A 19,018-nucleotide genomic window follows, 5' to 3' on the forward strand; every position below is an offset into this window, starting at 1 on the left:
CGGCACCCCTCTCCCGGTGCTCCCCATCTCCCGGCACCCCCTCCCTAGTGCATCCCTCCTCCCGGCACCCCTCTCCCGGTGCTCCCCGCCTCCCGGCACCCCTCTCCTGGTGCTCCCCACCTCCCGGCACCCCATCCCTAGTGCATCCCGCCTCCCGGCACCCCTCTCCCGGTGCTCCCCACCTCCCGGCACCCCTCTCCCGATGCATCCCTCCTCCCTGCACCCCTCTCCCGGTGCTCCCCACCTCCCGGCACCCCATCCCTAGTGCATCCCACCACCCTGCACCCCTCTCCCGGTGCTCCCCACCTCCCGGCACCCCATCCCTAGTGCATCCCACCACCCTGCACCCCTCTCCCGGTGCTCCCCATCTCCCGGCACCCCATCCCTAGTGCACCCGCCTCCCTGCACCCTCTCCCGGTGCTCCCCATCTCCCCGCATCCCGTCCCTGGCTGTTCCCCCTTAGGGGTCCCCCCGCGCCCCCTCTTTCCACTCCCAGCCCCGCCCATCCATGGCCCCGCCCATCCCTGACCCCGCCCACCCATGGCCCCGCCCCTCGGCACCCCTGCCGAGGAGTTTCCCTGCCCTCGGGCCCGCTCGTAGCCCCGCCCACCGGCCAATCGCCTCTCCGGGCGGCCCACCCGCTCGGCGCCGATTGGCTGCGCCAGCCCCGGGGGCCGGCCGGAGGGGCGCCGCGATTGGTCAGCGGCGTCCGCTGGCTCCGCCCCGCCGCTCCCCGCGCGCCCGCCCCGCCCCGCCCCGCCCGGGCGGCAGCAGCACCGCCGCCGCCGCCGCCGCCGCAGCGTGGGGCGGCTCCAGCGGCGCGATGGCGGCCACGGCGGGCAGAGCGCTGCCGCTCCTCCTCTGCGGCCGCCGCCCCGCCGCGCTCACCGCCGCCGCCGGCGGCCGCTTCCCCGCGCTGGGCCGGCGCCGCCAGCAGCAGCAGCAGCAGCGACACCGGACGGTGAGTGAGGCGGCAGCCGTGTGCCCTTCAGAAGGCGGGCGCGGTGCCGGCGGGCGGCGCGGGGGCCCCGGCTCCGCGGCTGCTCCACGGCGGTTTCGCGGTGGTTCCCAGCCCCCGGCTCCGCCAGCTGCGCGTTTATTCTTAGCACCGTCACCGGGTGAAACTTGAGCGCGGTGGCGGGCGGCGGCGGCGGAGCTCTCCCGGTCGCGCTCCGGCAGCGGCTGCTCGTGGCCCGCCCGCCCCGCGCCGCTCCGGGAGCGGGCGGTGCTGCCGGCGCTGCCCGGCGTTCCGGGGCCGCGCTCCGGGGCGGGGGTCGCGGGGCGCGGCCGCCAGGTGGCGCTGGGGGCCGCCGGGAGGGGGGGCGCGGGGGGCGCGGAGCCCCCGCCGGGAGCGGCGGCCCCGGCACCGACCCGAGCGGGCAGGCAGCGCCTCTTGCCCGGGTTCTGCCTCTCCTCCCTTCTCTTCCCGCCGCCCGCAAGGTCAGCCAAGGGGGCGCTCGGGGGGCTTCCCGGCTCCCGGTCGGTGCGCTGGCTGGCAGAGGGAGCGGGGCAAAGCTAACCGGGCTCTGTTCGCTCCCTTTTCCGTGGGGGCTTTGCCAGGAAAAGAGGGGACTGGCGAAGCGTGCAGGCTTTCCTGTGTGTCTTAGGGCGGAAAAAAAATTGTGAAGGCAGCAGGTTGCGTCTTGGAGCTCAGAAGATTTGCTAAAAATACCGGGAAGGTTTTTTCCCCCTGTTTTTTCTTTTTAAACTAAGGGAACACTGTGTAACCGTGGGTTATCCTTCTGCCTTTTGCCACAATCCGTTTCAGTGCTGCCTCTAAAGGAGCTTCTGTCGGAGGTGTGCACCTGTCGCTCCCTTGTTTTGCTCCAAACTAGTAATCACGGAACTACGAGGAGCCTCCAAAATTGTGGCTCAATCAGGTGACGGAGCGGGCTCGGAGCTCCGCCGGCGCAGCGGATACATCGCTGCGGTGCCTCGGCGCTGTTCAAAGAGTTGTTTGTGCCCGGTATCTCCAGGGTGCCGCTCGTTCCTCCGCCCCTCTCGGTGTGCTGTGGCAGCGCGGGGATGCCGGAGGTTCCGTCGCTCTCGGGTGTCTCCGTCCCGGCAGTCCCGCATTCGCGGCGCGCTCGTTCCCACGTGTGAAGTGTGACTTGTGACGGCGGGGTTAATCCCGGCACCTGCTCACGTGTGGAATGGCCTTTCCAGCGTCCGTAATTAATACTCGAGCTGTCTCCTTGAGCGGTGTGGCCCTGGCAAAACACTGTATTTATCTAAATTTTAATTGACCTTTGCGATTGATTCAACAGAGGCTCAGATTCGTGCTTGGTTTCACTCCTTGGGCTAAGTGTAGCGGTAAATGTGTGAGAAAATTATAAAAAAAAAACATTAAAAAGCCGCGAATATCCTGTGTTTGCCCAGGATGCTGAGCGGACGTGACTGAGGTGTGGGCATGTTAAAATCCTACAGTCAGAGCTGTCTCCTTCCATAGCTTGGGGAAGGAGGAGGATTTTGCCAGTGTCCTGGGGAGCGATGATTAGGCAGCCCTCCTGGCTTTAGTTGGGCTGTGCTGTTTGATTTTTGGCAGCCTGGCTGTGGTGTTGCAGTCATTAGTTTTTGGGGTTTTTTCAGCAGGGAGGTTGTGCGCAGGTCGGTTGGGTCGAATCCCTGAGAACCAAGAGATGGGGATCCAGGATCCCGGCAGTTCCTTCTGGCAGCATCTGTGATGAGCCTGTCTATCCCCTCACAGCAGAGATTAGTTATCCTTTCCCTCACACTGCACTTGAGAAACTGCAGACCCCTGAGAGAGAGCAGCTGAATCCTGGAATAAATGATCTGCGGGGAGAAATTAAAGGAACTGGAGCTCTTCATAATAAAGAGGACATTGAAAGGAGGTGTTGCTGGAAAGAGGAAACAGAAAACCAGACAAATCCTCGTCCGGTGGGAGAAGGAATGGGCTCACAGTGTGAGCAGAGGGGTTTGGTTAGGTGCTGGCAGACTTTACTGACAGTAAGAGCAGTGAAATACTGAATTATTCCTGGGGAGGGCTGTTCAGTCTGTTAGCAGAGGTGGTTAGGACAGGTTAGGCTCACATCCATCAGTTCTGGCTGATGAGGAATTGATTGTGCTGTGATGGGACGGGGATGTACAAGCTTCCTGAGACCACAGATTATATTAGGAAAGATGTAGGGAGAGTTTGTATGATATGAGTGTAATTAATAGAGTGGTTACATCAGGTGTGTCTGTGCAGTGTTGTTTTTAGTACCATCAATTCTACTTGGGTACTTCTCAGGACGGCTGGTTTCTCACAGAGGTGATAAATTAAATGGGCTTTCTTTGAAACAGGCTAAATGGTCTTATGGATGAGTTCTTTCAAAAGCAGTATAAATAATGCTGGAAGAAACTGCACCAACAGACCAGATTACTGTGAGAGGACAGTGCTGTAAAATAAACAAAAAAACTCCTCCAGGTGGGTGAAGTACAAAGGAGGAGGATTCGATAACACCAAATGTGAGAGAGGGCGAGGAGGTGAGCAGTGTACGAGGGAACAGTTGGGGGTACATCAGTACTGGGGGACACAGGGCTTGAGTGAAGCATTCACATCTCGCTTGAGAGCTCTGAAACCCGGGGGAGTTGGGAAAGCTCAGTGGGCTCAGCATGGAGATGTTGCCACAGGAACAATCCCTTAGGGAGAAGACCAGGAGGCTTTGTGTTCTGTCCCTAACAGGATCACGAGGGTGAGAGATCTGGGGAGGGGGATGCAAGAAACTTGAATGAGAAAGTTCCTTCATTGATCTTGGTGTAGGGATAAGCAAGAAGAAGGAAGTTTTTACTGCTATGTGTAGATTTCCCCTCTGAGCGTGGTGGTGGTGTACGTTTCAGGATGGCTGGGCAGGGTGAGGAGTCCTCGCCATGGAGCAAGTGGGGCTTGGGCATCCACAGCGTTGGAAGAGTGTGACAGAGCTGAATAAATGAACTGGCAGCAGAAGTATCAGAGGCTGCATCTCTTTCCAGTCTCCCTGTTTGGCTACACACACAGAGGGTGGAGGAAGCCAAGTTCCCAAATGTCTGCAGTGGAGAAGGTGCTGGAGTGGGCTGGGGGGTTGTAATGTGTGGCAGGCCACACGTCCTGTTAGACAGCTTGTCCTCTGAGGGGTGTGGAGAGAGAATTGAAGTGGGGCTATTCCTCACAGAAAACTTCCTCATGGAACAAGGGAAAGCCTTTCCTGTCTCCTGCTTGTCCCAGGTGCTGTGGAAGTTGAGGGTCAGCTTCCCAAGGGCTGAGGTGTAGTTGGGCTGGGAAGCAGGCCTGGAAAAGCTTCACAAGGAAGCAAGCTATAAATAGTTTTCAGTGATGTGGAGGTAGACAAAATACTTAAATAAAATGCTTTGCTTTTGTCTGTTGAACACCTAATCCTCATGGCTTCCTTCCTGCAGAGATGAGAGGCTCCTGTTGCTGCATTTCCTGGCGCCTGTAGCCAGGGGTTGAGTTAGGTTGGATTGGAATGTAATCAGCTGGTGCAGAAATACCTATAGAAAATCAAGGGCTTGGCTGTGTGTGGCATTCCTGTGGTAGTTCATTCTAGAAGTTCTGGGCAAATCAGGAATATTGACTCCTAGTGCCTTCTTCTAAGCCTAAGAAGGCAAAACTGAGCCCATCTGAGCTGCAGCCAGATTTTGAGTAGGTATTGGACAACCTGCAGGTTTTTCTTTCTGCTCCTGATGAGAACCAGGGTTACCTGTGTTGATCCATCCTCCAAGCCAGGTAGGATTTTGGTGCAGGTGGCTCAGGTTTGAGGATGTAGTGGAGACTGTGTCCTGCAAAGATCTTGTTCTGTGCCAAGGAGAGATGGGATAAACCTCAAGAGGAGGATGCAGGGGCCATCCTGCTGCGGCTCTCCTTTATTCACCATAGATCCAGTGTGTATTTAGTGAGGTTTTTTCCTATGCAGCACTGACTTCCAGAGAAGCTGTAGCTCCATAGTGTGGTCATAATCTCCTGTGGGACCACCTCAAGCCCTGAGGGCGAGACACCAGGAGTCTTTGCTTCTTTTTTGCCAGGGTCAGGATTAAATGTGTGAGGTGGTGTTTCTTGTTGGGACTCAGTTGTTTATTAGTTCTTATCTGTGTTGCAGTCTCACAAACCCCGAGTTCTGCAGCACTTCACTCTTAACAAACCAAAAATGGAGCCCCATTTCTCTCTCTACAAGGCTTTTTAGGGATAAGCTCTCCAATTAAAAAATGAAACCTAAATTGTTTTTACTTTTAACCCAATAACCAACCAAAAGTCTGCAATGCAGACTTTTTTTTTTTTAATCCAATTACACAAAACAACCCAAAACCATGGAGAAGAAGGTGAAGAAGAAGAAACAGCCTCTGTCCTAAAACCTCCATCTTCCTTTATCTATATTACTATATTCTAAAACCTTAAACTCTAAACTTTTCCACCCTGTGATACTACACACTTCTATTCAAACTCCACACCCACAGTCCCAGATTATGGGTAGAATTGAGTTCTGTCATTCATTCAGATAGAACTGAATTCTTTTACTCAATTTTGGAAGCCTTCTCCACGGCCTCAGGTCAGATGCAGTGTTCTCCTGGGGGTCAGTGCCTGTCAGCACAGAAAGCCCAAAATTCTCAGCAGCCGGGCTTCCAACACCTGGCTGTCACAAAAGCCGCAGTTTATCGTCCCATTGTTGCCCAGCCCTTGAAGCAAATTGTCAGGTGAAGCTCAGGCAGTGGCAGCAGGGATGGTGGGACTTGGAGGAGACTGTGGGCTGTGTTTTTGCTGAGGATGGAAGCTGGCAGACTTGTTTAATTAATTAACTGTACTGCAGTCTTCCTCACCTGGCACAATGCTGATTGTGATTTTCCAAGGAATGAATAAAAATATGTGCTAAAGGGGATGACCAGCAAATATTTTTGGATGTATGAAAGTGGCTAAGATCAGAGAACACACTTTCAGGGCTGTCTGTGTGAAAGAGGAGCACAATACGAGGACTAGATGTTGGTTTGGGGTTTTTTGACAGTTATTTGATGATATTACCATATTTTATTTATTATTTATCCCATGGGAATAATAAAGACTTTGAATCTAGGTTCCCTGATGGAAAAGTAAGTTACATCATGATCAAATGATGCTGTCACCAATATAAAAATTTCAGGGTAGTTCTTTTTCCACAAGGGGAGTGTTTCTCAGCTGTGCTCAGACAGGAGGGGTATAGCTCTCCTGACCAGAGCCAAGTCTTAGAAAGAGAAGTAGAAAAAAAGTTGTTCTTTTTCTAAAGCTGTTTTAAGACTCATCTTAAAGAGGAAACTTTCTGTGAGGTTAGGCTCCACCCAGTCTGGAGGGTGAAGCATAACTTTTATGACTTAATTTCTGATTTGTGCTATGAGTCACCAGTTTGCCATTCTATAAAATAGCATTGAGCTGGCTCAAATACGCAGTTTAAATTATTGTCCTGATTGTAGGTCTGTGGAAATAGAGAAATTGTTTTAGATTTGGGTGGCTTGTTTTTTTAAAAAGATAATTACTCATTTATTGCAGTGTCAGTTGGTGGTCAGCCACTCTTCCTAAAATCCCAACTGCTGCTTTCTACTTCTGCGGCTCCTGGTAGGATGAGGAACTGTACTAAAAAATTTGAAATTTGTTGAAACTAGATGAAGCTGTGTTCCCTGAGCTCACCATGGGGGCATACTTCTTATTTCTGAAGTGCTCTCAGGGTGAGAGACCACCTGTGATATTGCTGGTGGGGATTTCATCGTATTTTCATTTTCCCAGTGCAAACTACAGCAATCAGGCTTTAAGGGCTATTTTGCCCTTGAGTATTTAATGCAGAAAATGAGGTCTTGTGCTTCTGCTGTTAAAGATTCTGAATAGGGGGTTCTCCCTGTTAGTAAGGTCTCAATTAGTTATCAAAATGAGATGTCATCTTAATGAAGATGAAAATGTGCAGCACTTGAGTGTGACGTGGAATTAGTTTCCAGTGGAATTAGTTTCCAGCAGGACGAGCCTGTGGGGTATGGCTTTTGTCTCCTGTAAAACACAGAGCATGTCCACTATCTTTTTCTGCATTCTTGGCAGCTCTTAAGGAATTAGGAAATGTGGAACTCATTTCAGCAATTTGCTTTTGTTGGCTGCCCCAGGAGGAAAGGACTGCCATGCAATGTGGAAACTCTCAATCTCTGACACTCCCAGTTGGAATAATTAAAACTTGAATTGCACTCAGATCTGTAACTTGTGAAGGATCTACAAGGGAGCAACCACCATAAAAGCCAGCTCTGGGTGATTGTCAGTCTTGTGCTCTGTCAGTCTTGTCTTAAACCCTTGTTTTCTTCTGCCCAGACTGACTCCTGATGGTGCTGAGCTTTTTTGGATTTGCAGCTGAAACCTGTAGAAGGAGCAGCAAAAGGATGTTGGCTGGCCAGGGTGCAGATTGTGCGATGGAATCAGAGTAGGAAGGAAATTATTTCTGACAGATTGTTGTAAGAGGAAATAGTTATTCATTCCATTTCAACCGTTCTTTAAAAATACATCCTTGTAATTTAGCCTCGTCATTTTTCTTAGATGTTTGGACTTAAGTGAGAATGAGTTTTCTGCCTGGCAAAGCAACTCCAAAAATGACAATTTTTAAGTACTACTCTGACAAATGAAGATATGAAGAGAAAATGGGCTGCCCAAGATAGCGCGAGAGTGATGTGGGATTTTTTTTCAACTTGTGTGTTAAAAAGAAATATCTGGGGTCTGGATGATGGTTTTCCTATACAAATTTTCCTGCATGAATACTGTTCTGTCATTATTCATGCTTGTCTTTGAGAATAATTTCATATCCCACATCCCGCTCATGTTTTCTGCTTCTAGACAAAACTCACACACAGTGAATATGCAGTGCAGCAGCAACCTTTTAATAGTAATTTAAATTAATTGGAAGCCTGTCCCAAACATTACAAAGATTCCTGGTGCGGGGGGGAGATGGGAGGGAAAGCTGGAAAGCTGGCAGCAAAAGTTATTTTCTCCCTGAAATAACAGTGAGCTGAAAAACTGCAGAGATTTCCCAGGGGGAGAAAAATATGATTCCTTTTTTGGAATGAAAATGCCCTGATTTATCATGTGACTTGGGAAATCCTCTTGGCTTCCTGCAGAGGGGGAAAGGGTGAGTTGAAGGTTCGGTCGGGTGGTGAAGCCTGGCGTGTTTGTGATGCAGGAGGGCTCCCGTGGGAGCCTCCTGCTTGCTGCAAGGCTATTCCCGTTATCCAGGGACTTGTTCCCGAGGCACTGACAACAGAAATTTCATTGTCTAAATATTGAGTAGATGGGATAATTGCACTCTTCAGCGCTGGGTGGTTTCTCCCGAGTTTGGGGGTGTTGTATTTAAGTGGAGAGTGGGATCCTTCCCTTGGATTTCGGTGTAAGGGATTCAAGGGAGCCAAAGCCAGTGTGTCTGTTAAGAGACAAGACTTGTTTCACGAGCAGTGTATATTGCTAGCAATGAAACCAGCTCCAGATACTCCCTCCTATATTAAAAATTACTCCCTTCTCATGATGAGCTGGCCTTGTGCTTCATGAGCTGCCTAGAAAACCTCTGGCTCTGGCTGTTGTTCAGGCTGTGGTCAGTGCCCTGCGTCTCACAGGAGGACTGTTGTTGTTGTTTTTGAACCTGGAAACCGTGGTGCTGCAAGGGAGGGAAACCACTGCAAGTGCTGAGACATCCCTTCCTCCTGCTTGGCTGGGTGATGCGATTCTGATTGCTAAGTAACGAGAGACTGGCGGTCCAAAACACAGCTTTGGTCTGAAGCCAAAACGCCACTGATTACTCTGACCACAGAGCTGAAGAGCGCTAAGATGGATTTTATTTTAAGGATAATTTTGGCCAAAGACAAAGACCGTGACTCAGATTCACACATGTTCTCGTGGAAAACAAATCATGGTTTTGAATCAGCCACTCACTGGTGTGTGTGGGAGCGACCATTTCCATATTTCTTCTTGGCATTTAGTGCTCGAGAGAGTGATTTTAAACAAATAGTTTCACAAAGTACCTCGTTATTGAGCAGGGCAGGATGTGACACCACGCAGATATGGTTTTTTGAGCTGGCAAGGAAGTCAGGATTTTGAGAAGAGCATTGGTACTATGCACTTGTGAAATTAATTGTTTAGTAAATAACATTTTTAACAGATTTTGGGTTTTTTTTTCATCTTTCCCCAAAGGCGGGTTGTTTCTGGTGACTGTCCCCGCACACCATTCAGTTTTCTTCCGCACAGCAGCTCCTTTGCTTGTGCTGAATTGTGTTTTTTTTTTGTCCATTTGCAGTCAGTGGTATGCACATGGCATCCTCTGCAGGATGCCCTCCCCTCTCCCACTGCAAGCACACTGGTAACACACAGCTCCAGTTTGTGTGGAGCACCCAGGGCTCTGCATCTGGGGCAGGGACTTTGGTGGAGCTGCTGCTTTCATGACCTACTTCTTCATGCAAGTAAAAAAACTGCTCCTGGTGGCTCAGAAGAGAGATTTGGGCTATTTTTGAAAAATCAGACTCCAGTTTGATCCAGTTGTACTCCTCGAGGTTGTTCCTGAATTATTCCTGCTTTAGTGGAAAGAAAGCACAGGAACACCTATGCCTAGAGCAGTGTGGCTTTGGGGATTTAAAGCAAGCACTGTGTGCTTGTTGTGGTCAGTCAGATGTCATCAGTTTCTTCATTTGTGCTTTTGTAGACAGTAGGTGTTAACTGACTCATCCTCAACACTGTATCTCCCATTTTTCCTTCAGTTTAGGACATTTGGCAGCACTCATCAAGCCAAATCGCTGCGATTAGCCTGACATTTTATGTAATGGAGTGCACCAGAGAGGGCTGTTTGTTCTTGGAATTACAATGTCAAAGCACCACGGTAGTTTTCAGGGCAGTCTTTTCATAATTTGTGTGGATTTCCACTCGGATGGAATCCCAGGAATACCCTCACCTTCCCTGGGTATCCCTGCACGGGTTTCATGGCACTGCCAGCGCTCTGCTTGCCTCCTGCAGGAGCTGAGGATGCTCCAGGCAGGATTCTGACTCACAAACGCTTCCAAGCTTCCTTACAGCCTTGGGAATATGGAAATATGTGGCCTGAAAGCTGAATTCCTGCCCTAGCCTAGGCATCCCACTGAGCACCTGGAGACCCCACTGGCTGGGTGTCCAGTCTGTGATTTCTGAATTTCCTTGGCTAAAAAGTTAAGCCAGCCCTTACCTCCTTTGCACCGAACACCCCCAAAACCCCTCCTGACTGTTTTCTCTTAATGTATTTTAATGTGCTCCAGCTCTGTTACTCTGCCTCCTCCTTTAGCTTTTCTAAAGAACACTAATAAAAAATAATAGTAAAGCTTTCAGCCTTCCATTGTCATGCTTTCCATTTTTATAATACTAACTAGCATCCCAAGAGTTGTTTTTAGATTAGGCTAATTTAGTTCTCAAGTGTATTTCCCTTTTTTTGCCATTTGTGAGCACGGGGTAGTTTAAAATGTGTATTATTTTGGCCATGATTTGCCTTGGAAAAAGCATTCTCTGGAACACTTGAATACAGTTATTTAATAGCTGTAAATAACTGCTGCTAGAGAACAGCTTGGCTGACCACTGGCAGTAATATGCATGAAACTTATTTAATCCTAAGTGATTAAACTTGATTTTTATGGGTTGTGTTTACAGCTGCAGTTCTCCAGCTCTGATTTCATCTCTGTGCTGCTTGAACCTTAATATTAATTTTCAGTCCTGGTGATCACTGACTTATGTGAGGCTTTTCCCATGGCCAGATCTACCTCAGTCTGGTTTCTGAAGAAATATAACAGTCAAAATAGAAGAAAAGACTTTTTTTTTATTGCTGCTGTTACTGTATCTTCCTCCTTCTGCTCTGGCGTTTTGCTGAGTCCCCCAACTTCTTCTCTTGGCTGTTAGAGATGCACGAAGAGCTTGTACATAAACATGAGAGAAATCCATGCAACTTCTTAGTAGAGCAATTTTGATTTATTGCATATTACCCGAGTGCAAAACCCTTCCAGCTCTTGCTGTGAAAAATATCTGCCTATTTCCTTGTAGGTCTGAAGAACATCACCCAAGTTGACAGGACATTGTGAGTATAATAACTTGATGGTTTTGCAATCAGTTAAAGAAGTTCAAGTTGTGTGATATTCAAAGTGAGCTTGGTAATTTGCTGAGCCGTGTGAATAAATTCCACAGACTCCCTGGGAAGGTGGTTATTTCCCAAAATCAAGGGAAAGGACAGTTGCAGGCAGACAATCAAAAATAGTGGTGGTGGGAAGAAGGTAGATGAAAAATAGGATGAAAAATAGGATGCACTTGAGCTGATGTCATCTGTTCATATTCCACTTGGCCATCTATCACTATTATTGTAATAAGTACAGGAATTTGAAGGGACATGAAAGCACTTCAGTGGCTTCTCCTGGATTCCTGATTTATATTCTGGGAATTTTGGTGCAAAGATGCTGTTCTTGATCATCCCTTGGCCTTTCTGATGCTGTTGCTGCAAGGTTACTTTCCCCTCCTTGTTTGATAGTGTACCCATAACACAGTTTTGTCCCTGTGCCAAGGCTTTTATCTTGCAATAATTAACATTAACACATATATATATATATATATAAAATTATTGTTTGATTATATCAATATATACACAATATATATAATATAGCTATTAATATATATTGGATTACATTATGTAATCCAATAATAATTGGGTTTTTTCCCCCCTCATCCTTGCTGTGAGAACAAGACTACCAAGACATTTTGGGGATATTAATTGCACTTTTTCACAAGACACTGAAGGAGCACAACCTTAATAAGAAGTCTTAACTTTTAACAGTTATAATTGCTGTTTGCAGCTTTGATTGTGGTGTGGCTTTTCCAGGTAGATAATCTGATAGGAGAAGAATAACCAGGCTCTGACTAGCCACTTGCTTCATTTCTGCCCACAGCTCTGACCAGCCATTAATTTTCTTTCCCTCTCTGCAGTAATTAGTGTGGAGCTATGAAGCTCAGAGGTCCAGGAGAGAGGAGATGGGAATGTTGGCCTCCTGTGAGAGTGCAAATCACCTGCTTTTTGTTGAGCTGCTGTTCTTAAAGTACATCCTTTATAGGAAAGCTTTTAAGTAATATTCAGGTAGGATTTAAATAATAAAGTTGAACAAAATGTGTGCCACTTTGCTGCTGAAGCTGCTTGTTCGTTTGTTTTTTTTCTTTCTTAGTAGGGATGAGGACTAGTGGTCAGCAAGATTAATTTTATGTGATGTGCTGATTTAGCACTCCAGAGCCTCCAGTGATAAATAGCTTTCTCCCTGTCCTCTCCTTTTTCTTCTGTCTTCCACCAAGTCTAGTTTCTAAGGCACAAACCCAAGCAGGCTCTGTAGAAGTGTAAAATGTCTGCTTCAACCAGCATGAGCCATTAATCCCTCTCTGCACGGTTTTACATTTCTACAAATGATTTTTTTTTTGATCAACAGTTAGCAAAAAATTGTAAGAGAATGCAGGTGAAACAGCAAAAATTAAACAAGCATGTTCGAGAGCATAGGTGGTTGAATCATCGCTTTCAGACCTTTGCCTGGTGATTAGTTTTGGACCAAATTGTTGCTTCCACTCTTAATTCCTACACTCCCACTGAGAGGTTTTGGGGGAACCTCAGGCTCCTGGGGCAGTTTCCACTCAGAATAGGTTGCAACTGATTTTTAAAGGACAGCTTTGAAGAGAACTGATTTCCAGACAAACATCTTCTCTTTACTGTGCTTGTGTTAAGATTATCCTAGTTTAGAAAAATAATCTGGAATTAGTGTCAGTGAGACAGTAATCTGGCAGAGTGCAGGTTTAAATGGATACTGCTGACAAATCCCAGGCAGTGAACTGAGCAGAGCTTCAGCATCAAAATATTTCCAGCTTCCTTGTGGTTTTCGAAATTCTTTACATTTTGCTGATTATTTCACAGTTGAGACAGTGAAAAATGACTTGTATCTTTTGAGTCTTAGGGCCACCATGAATTTTTTTTACCCTCTCTTCGTTTCCTCAAATGTTTTTTTTTTTTTGGCAAAGAGCTGCTTTGCCAGGCATCCATCACAAAACTGAAAACACTGGGCCCTACACAACCTCGCGGATTTTGCGGCCGCAGTTGTAGGATGCTCTGATTTACATCTGTTTGCTGTGGGGAAAGTTAATATTTGGGTTGGAGGATGGCAAAAAGTGGTGTTTTCATGGCCCTCAGTGGGTGCAGGCGTGCAGAAGGAGCAGCTGGTGGTTCTCCAGGAGGAGTCAGCATGGATTGGGAAGCAGCGGCTGCAGGGTGGCCCCGGCGTAGCTCTGTAGTCACTGCTGGCAGAGGGGCCTCAGAGGATGGGATTTTTGCAGTTCCTGTACAAGCAGATGATTTGCCTTTAGGAATCCTTCCTTGCCTGGATGCAGAAGAGCTTTTCAGGGAAGGCTGAGGCGGCTGTGGGGATTCTCTCAGGTTTTTTGTGAGTAAATATTTAGTTTCTAAGAATCGCTGCCCTTTGAGTGGTGATTGTGAGTCCCTTGCAAAGAAAAGGGCTGTTTGGACCTCTTGGAGGACTTTTGGCCTCTGACATGAAATTTATCATTTGGAAACTCTCTTTGGATTGCAGAGTAGTTGCTGTTGCAAGTGTGAGCTGTGAAGAAGGAGGTTTAGCTGGTGAGCATCCCTGCAAACAGATGGACACTGGGCTGGTTGGGAACTGGGTGACTTAATGCAGCTTATGTGGCTTCCTGGGGGATAAGTAGGGATGGATTGTGAATTAATGCCACTAAACGGGGGAAAAAATGTAATTGGTGTTACATTTGCTCTGTATAGATACATAACACTTAATCTACAACTGTGTTTTCAGAGCAGTTTTCCTTCAACTGATAATACCAGCCATACAAATTTCACTTAAAAAAATAATGACCTGTTCCAATGTACAATTGCATTCCTGAGCTTTAGGAAGTGTCTCTGTGGGGTCAAATCTGCACTTGGGGCTGTGCCTTGGAGCAGTAGGGTTAGAGCTTGATTTGTATGTGAGGGGTGGTGGCTGCTGCAGAAAAGGAGGCGATTTGTGATTTGTGTGTGCTTGAGGAAAGAGCAGGGAGCTAGAAGGGCAGAGCTGCTTACTGCCTGGGGCAGCTATCCCTCTTTTCCAGCACCTCCAAGGAGGGGAGTTTGTCCCTTTGCTGTTGTGTGCCTCTTCTACCACTGCACTATTTAACTGGGCATTTTCTCCATGCACTGTGTAGAAAAGAGTTATTTACCAAGTTTTGATGTTTTGAGGCAAAAATCCACAAATGTTAGGATAGAGATTAAAGCAATTAACAGCTTTGCTAATGTATCACAGAATCCCAGGATGGTCTGGGTTGGAAGGTGTCGGATTATGCCCTTTTCTGACCCACAGATGGGTCAACTGAGAGGTGTTTTTAAAACCTTTATTCCATTTCCAGTCTCATGTGAAGGGTGAGACAATACAGATGTTATAACTCACACCATCACAACCAGAAGCCAACTATTTCCTAATTACAGTACACTATGAGTGTTTCTTGGCCTATCAGCTTTAGCCACACCATGCTGTAGATGCCTTAAAGCCGATCATCTCAAATTACCCCTCGTGGGTCCCCTACAATGCATCTTTCATAGTTCTATTTCTCCACAGTATCCAGTCTTTTTTACAAGGCCATCCTTTGAAACTTGTTGCTGGTTCCATTTCTCTCTCAGCAATGTCTGTCCTATTCCATGGCATTTCTAAGTCAGCATTTCCCATCTCAAGCTTTGCATACAGATGCTCACTGTGTGAGCCTTCTGTCAGGCTCGGAGAATTCTCTACAAATCCATTTCCCACGTTGACCTTAAAACCCATCCCAGTCCATCCCCATTTATGGGCAGGATCCCACCGTCCCAGGCTGCTCCAAGTCCCAGTGTCCAACCTGGCCTTGGGCACTGCCAGGGATCCAGAGGCAGCCACAGCTGCTCTGGGCACCCTGTGCCAGGGCCTGCCCACCCTGCCAGGGAACAATTCCTCCCCAGTATCCCATCTAAATCTCTCCTCTCTTGGTTTGAAGCCATTTCCCCTTGTCCTCTTACTCCATGCACTTGTAGAAAGTCACTCTTCCTATTTTTTATACTCTCCTTTTAACTGGAAGGAATTCCAGGTTTCCCCGGAGCTTTTTCTTCTCCAGGCTGAGCAGCCCCAGCTCTCCCAGCCTGTGTCAGGGGACTTGGTTTTAAAATAATTCACAAGGGGGAACGCAGTGGGGATTTTTGTGTCCCCTCAGCAGCTTTGCTCAGTGCCCAGCTCAGAACCAGCTGGGCAGTGGATGACAGCCCCACCCTGGTGGGCTTGAAGGAATCATGCTCACCTGAGCCTGGGGGCTGGAGGAGCTTTGTGCCCATTAGGGGAATGAGGAGCAGGTGAGGGTGGTGAGCAGAGTTAAAAGGCTGGGAGAGCATCCCTCTCTCTGCTGGTGCTGCCTCAGTTCTCTGTTTTCCTTAGCCTGGAGCGTGTGGTGAGTGATGCCTCTTATTTCTGCCTGGGCTGCAGTCGGCTTTCCAAGTTACTGAATGTGTTGTGTTGTGATTTTCTGGCATTTCAAATCTTCCCATCTTCACATGTTGGGCCAGAGCTTGGGATGTGTGTTATGAATGCCCAGCAACTGGGGGAGTAAACTTTTTGTAGAGAGAGGATTCACCACTTACCACCAGGACGGACCTGGGGGAAGTGATGGTTTTACCTTCCAAGCCTTGTTTTCTTCTCCAGCCTTTCCCCACACCTCAAAGGGAGTACCTAACAAAGCTGAAAACTATGGCAGGGATGGTTTTGGTACCTCTTATCCTTTTTTGCACTGTAGTTACTTAAACATAACTTACCTGATGTTTATCCTTTAGTAGTAAGTCCATGAAAAAGTCTCAATTGAGGAGAAAAATTGGGAAGCTTTTCAACCAACTTGGTGTCTTGGTTATGTGAGTACTTAGATCAGGATGAGCCTTTTATATTGGTAGGGTAAGGGACAAAGAAATGCTTTAAGTATGCAAGTGGTTGGATAAAGTAAATAAAAGTGAAGGCACACAAATATTTGCTGCTTGGATTGTGTGTGATGGGGCACGCACAATTATGCGTGATATGGTGATAAACAATTCCTCCTTTTTGTGTGCAAATCAGTTTTAGTCTTGGTTTTCAAGCTAGCAAAGAGGTCAGTATTAAAATGCTGCTGTCACCTTTTCAAGGAAATAATGTGGGCAGGATTGTCTGGCTTTTCCTAGAGACAGAAGTCTAAACAATTGTCACTAGCAGATGTTTTGTGTAAGGCTTTCTTAAAAATGTCAAGTTGCTTTTCTCATGACAAAATTCAAGTTGACTAAACCTGAAGTTATGTGTATCTTGTTTTTTTTCCATGCCAGTCTGTGTGGGGCCTTAAAGTATTTACCAGCCAGGAGTAGGGCTGCTGCAGCAGGAATATTTATCAGCAAAACTGTGAAAGTCCAGGTCCTCTGTGAGCTTGCCTTACACTGAATGTTAATTTTGCATAGAAAGAGCTAATGAGTTTACACACAATTTTAATCACCTGACCAAGAACTGCTGTGGAGCCCTCCCTGTTGTTGAAGGAGTAGCAAAGTTGCCTGTTTCAACAACACTAAAATTGCTCGAACTAAGTGCTTTGCAAGATAAATATGTGTGGATTTCTTGGAAGGTTCTGCGTAATGCCAAGCAGAAGTCCAGGGTTTACTGCCTGAGCGACCCCCTGGGACTGTGTGTTACTGCAAGTGTACATTGGTGATTTAATTAGATATAATTAATGGATATATTCCCTCTTCAAAACAAGCTCATGGAATAGGTTTGCTTTTCCTATGGGGTGGAAGCTGCTTTTTGCCAAGCAGGGTGTGGAAGCTGTGCCTGAGCATGGGACACAGCACCTGAATGATTTTGGTGGCACTGTGACCATGTGAGAGTTGGGGGGAATGAAAACTCCAATGCAGTTCACAGACAGATGATTCAGAGTTCGAAAGGCATTGGGATAAATCCCAGTACCACCGGGTGGTAGTGTGGTTTGAGCAGTTACCATGGCTAACTTCTTAGCTGAAATTGCAGCCAATTAGGACTTTCAGGTGGGGCTAATCATTTTCTGATGGGCAAAGAAGTGGATAACTAATCACAGCTGGTGGGTGGAAAGTGGTGGTCAGGGCTGGGTGGTGGTGATTTGGTGGGCACTGTGTTGGTGTCTGAGCACACCTCTGTGGCTTTCCGCATTGGGAACTTTCAGATTGAAGACTTAGATCATCCTGAAGGAAGTTAAGGTATTTGGATTTATCGTTATCGTGGCTTAGTCAGTGTTCAAGCCAGAAGGAGGTCAAATTTTGCACGTTTTCCTTACGGCTGTTAATCAGCAGCAAACCTGAACAGTTGTTGGGAATGACTGGGTAGGTTTTTGTTGGAGTAAATCTTTATTTGTCTTGAAGTGCCAGAGTTCTGAGCTGGATGCTTCTAGTCCCAAGTAATTGCATTTTGGAGTTGGGCAGTGCTGTTGTTTTCACACTTCAATTAAACTCCTTCCTGACTAATGAGGTTATTCACTGCTTCCCTCCCACCCCTGCCATGTTACTTGTTCTCTGCTGGCATTTTTCTTTTTGTTCCTCTCTTCCCTATTTTATCATCCTGATCGTCACCCTTTTGTCTACCAGCATGAAAATAAAAACCTGGAAGTCTTGGGTAGTAAAGATTTCAGCTCCTGGGGATGTGTTAAGAGGTGTTGAATATCATCATCGATTCAAGTTTCAGTGTCCATGGCAAGGAACTTCTGGAGCTCTTTGCGTAACATGTAAAAGGGAAAAAGAAAATACTTGTTCTTAAAGCTCCATCAAAGGTGTGAGCTGGGAATGTGGTCAGAGAATAACTTGAAAAATTGCACCTAAATCCAAAAGGGTTTTGACTACATTGGATGCATCCTCCTGTTAATTGGGAAGTGTGACTGAAGAATAACTTGGGAGAAAATAGACAAGATTTGTTGAAAAAGCAGCATTAATCTGCATTTGTTTAAGGTTAGCAATGACTGATACATTTTTGAGTAGTAATAGAAAAGGCAGTATGAATTATTATGGTTGAGATGGGAGTTTATAGGTTTTTCATTATCTGCTGATAAGGGAAATTGTTGTGGCATTTCTGAATGAGGTCGATACAGAGACCAGTTCATTTCATCATAGCCCTCTGGCTTTTTGCACGAGGGATTTTAAGTGTACGTGAAAATTCTTAAGTCTAATAATTCACATTCATCATGGAATTGTTTTGCAGAGCTCTGTCTTGCTGGGAACTGGCTGGATATTTGCCCAAGTGAAAGCTTTTATTTAAAGTGTTGGTTTTGTAGGCATTTAGACAGATTCAGGGGAATTATCATCATAATTGTCCCTCTTCAGGCTGTACCAGTGCCTTAGATGGCTGTTGAGCTTCTGAACACTGAAAGGAGCTGAAGGTCTGCTCCTCCGAAGGACTGTCAAAACACCACATTCTTTTTTCAATTCAGGCAGCCCCGTAGGAGAAAGTAATTGGGAGTTTTTCCTGCCAAGGAGTGTTGGAGCAGAAAATCATCTTGGGTTACAGCACCCTGGGTTTTACCAATCACACTATTCACCTTCCTCATGTTTGACCTGACAGATGATGGCAGTCTGCAATTTTTTCAATGACAAATAATGTAATGGCAAATAAATTCAGCTTTCCTGGGTTAGGACTGACTCTTCCTTTCCTCCCCGTGCCTGTAGCCCAGAATGCGCAGTTGCGTTCTCCGTGGTGAGACTGTTTTGTTGGGATATCTCACACGTCAGCCAGAGCCAGTTTGGCAAGAAGTGCGTTCTTGGGGTGGGTTTGTCTTTCCTCTTTTGAAGATATTCAGTTTACTGGAGGCTGAGCAGGTGGTAATGAGGGAGTTTTTATAGCTCCATGGCTTCTGCTGGAAGCTATAAACAGCAAGAGCAGGAGGATGGATTTACATTCATGGCTCTGTTGGATGAGTGTGTGTCTGCTGTTTGTAGAACCTCTGAGTACTATGACAATTAATCCTACC

The 19,018-nt window shown here is 47.0% G+C and overlaps 1 protein-coding gene across 4 annotated transcripts in view; it reads left to right on the forward strand.

Annotated features, from left to right (window-relative positions):
• Positions 1-761: 761 nt before the first annotated feature.
• MCU (mitochondrial calcium uniporter) overlaps positions 762-19,018 on the forward strand; it is an 83,725-nt gene continuing 65,468 nt past the window's right edge. Inside the window, exon 1 of one of the 4 annotated variants that reach the window (XM_068196974.1) lies at positions 762-961. In XM_068196974.1, coding sequence (XP_068053075.1) covers positions 824-961 — 138 coding nt within the window. In that variant the 5' untranslated portion in view covers positions 762-823. The remainder of the gene's footprint in view (positions 962-19,018) is intronic. The other 3 variants (XM_068196975.1, XM_068196972.1, XM_068196973.1) reach the window with 3 other exon arrangements.

Source organism: Anomalospiza imberbis, chromosome 8, assembly GCF_031753505.1.
Source record: "Anomalospiza imberbis isolate Cuckoo-Finch-1a 21T00152 chromosome 8, ASM3175350v1, whole genome shotgun sequence".
Taxonomy (NCBI): domain Eukaryota; kingdom Metazoa; phylum Chordata; class Aves; order Passeriformes; family Viduidae; genus Anomalospiza; species Anomalospiza imberbis.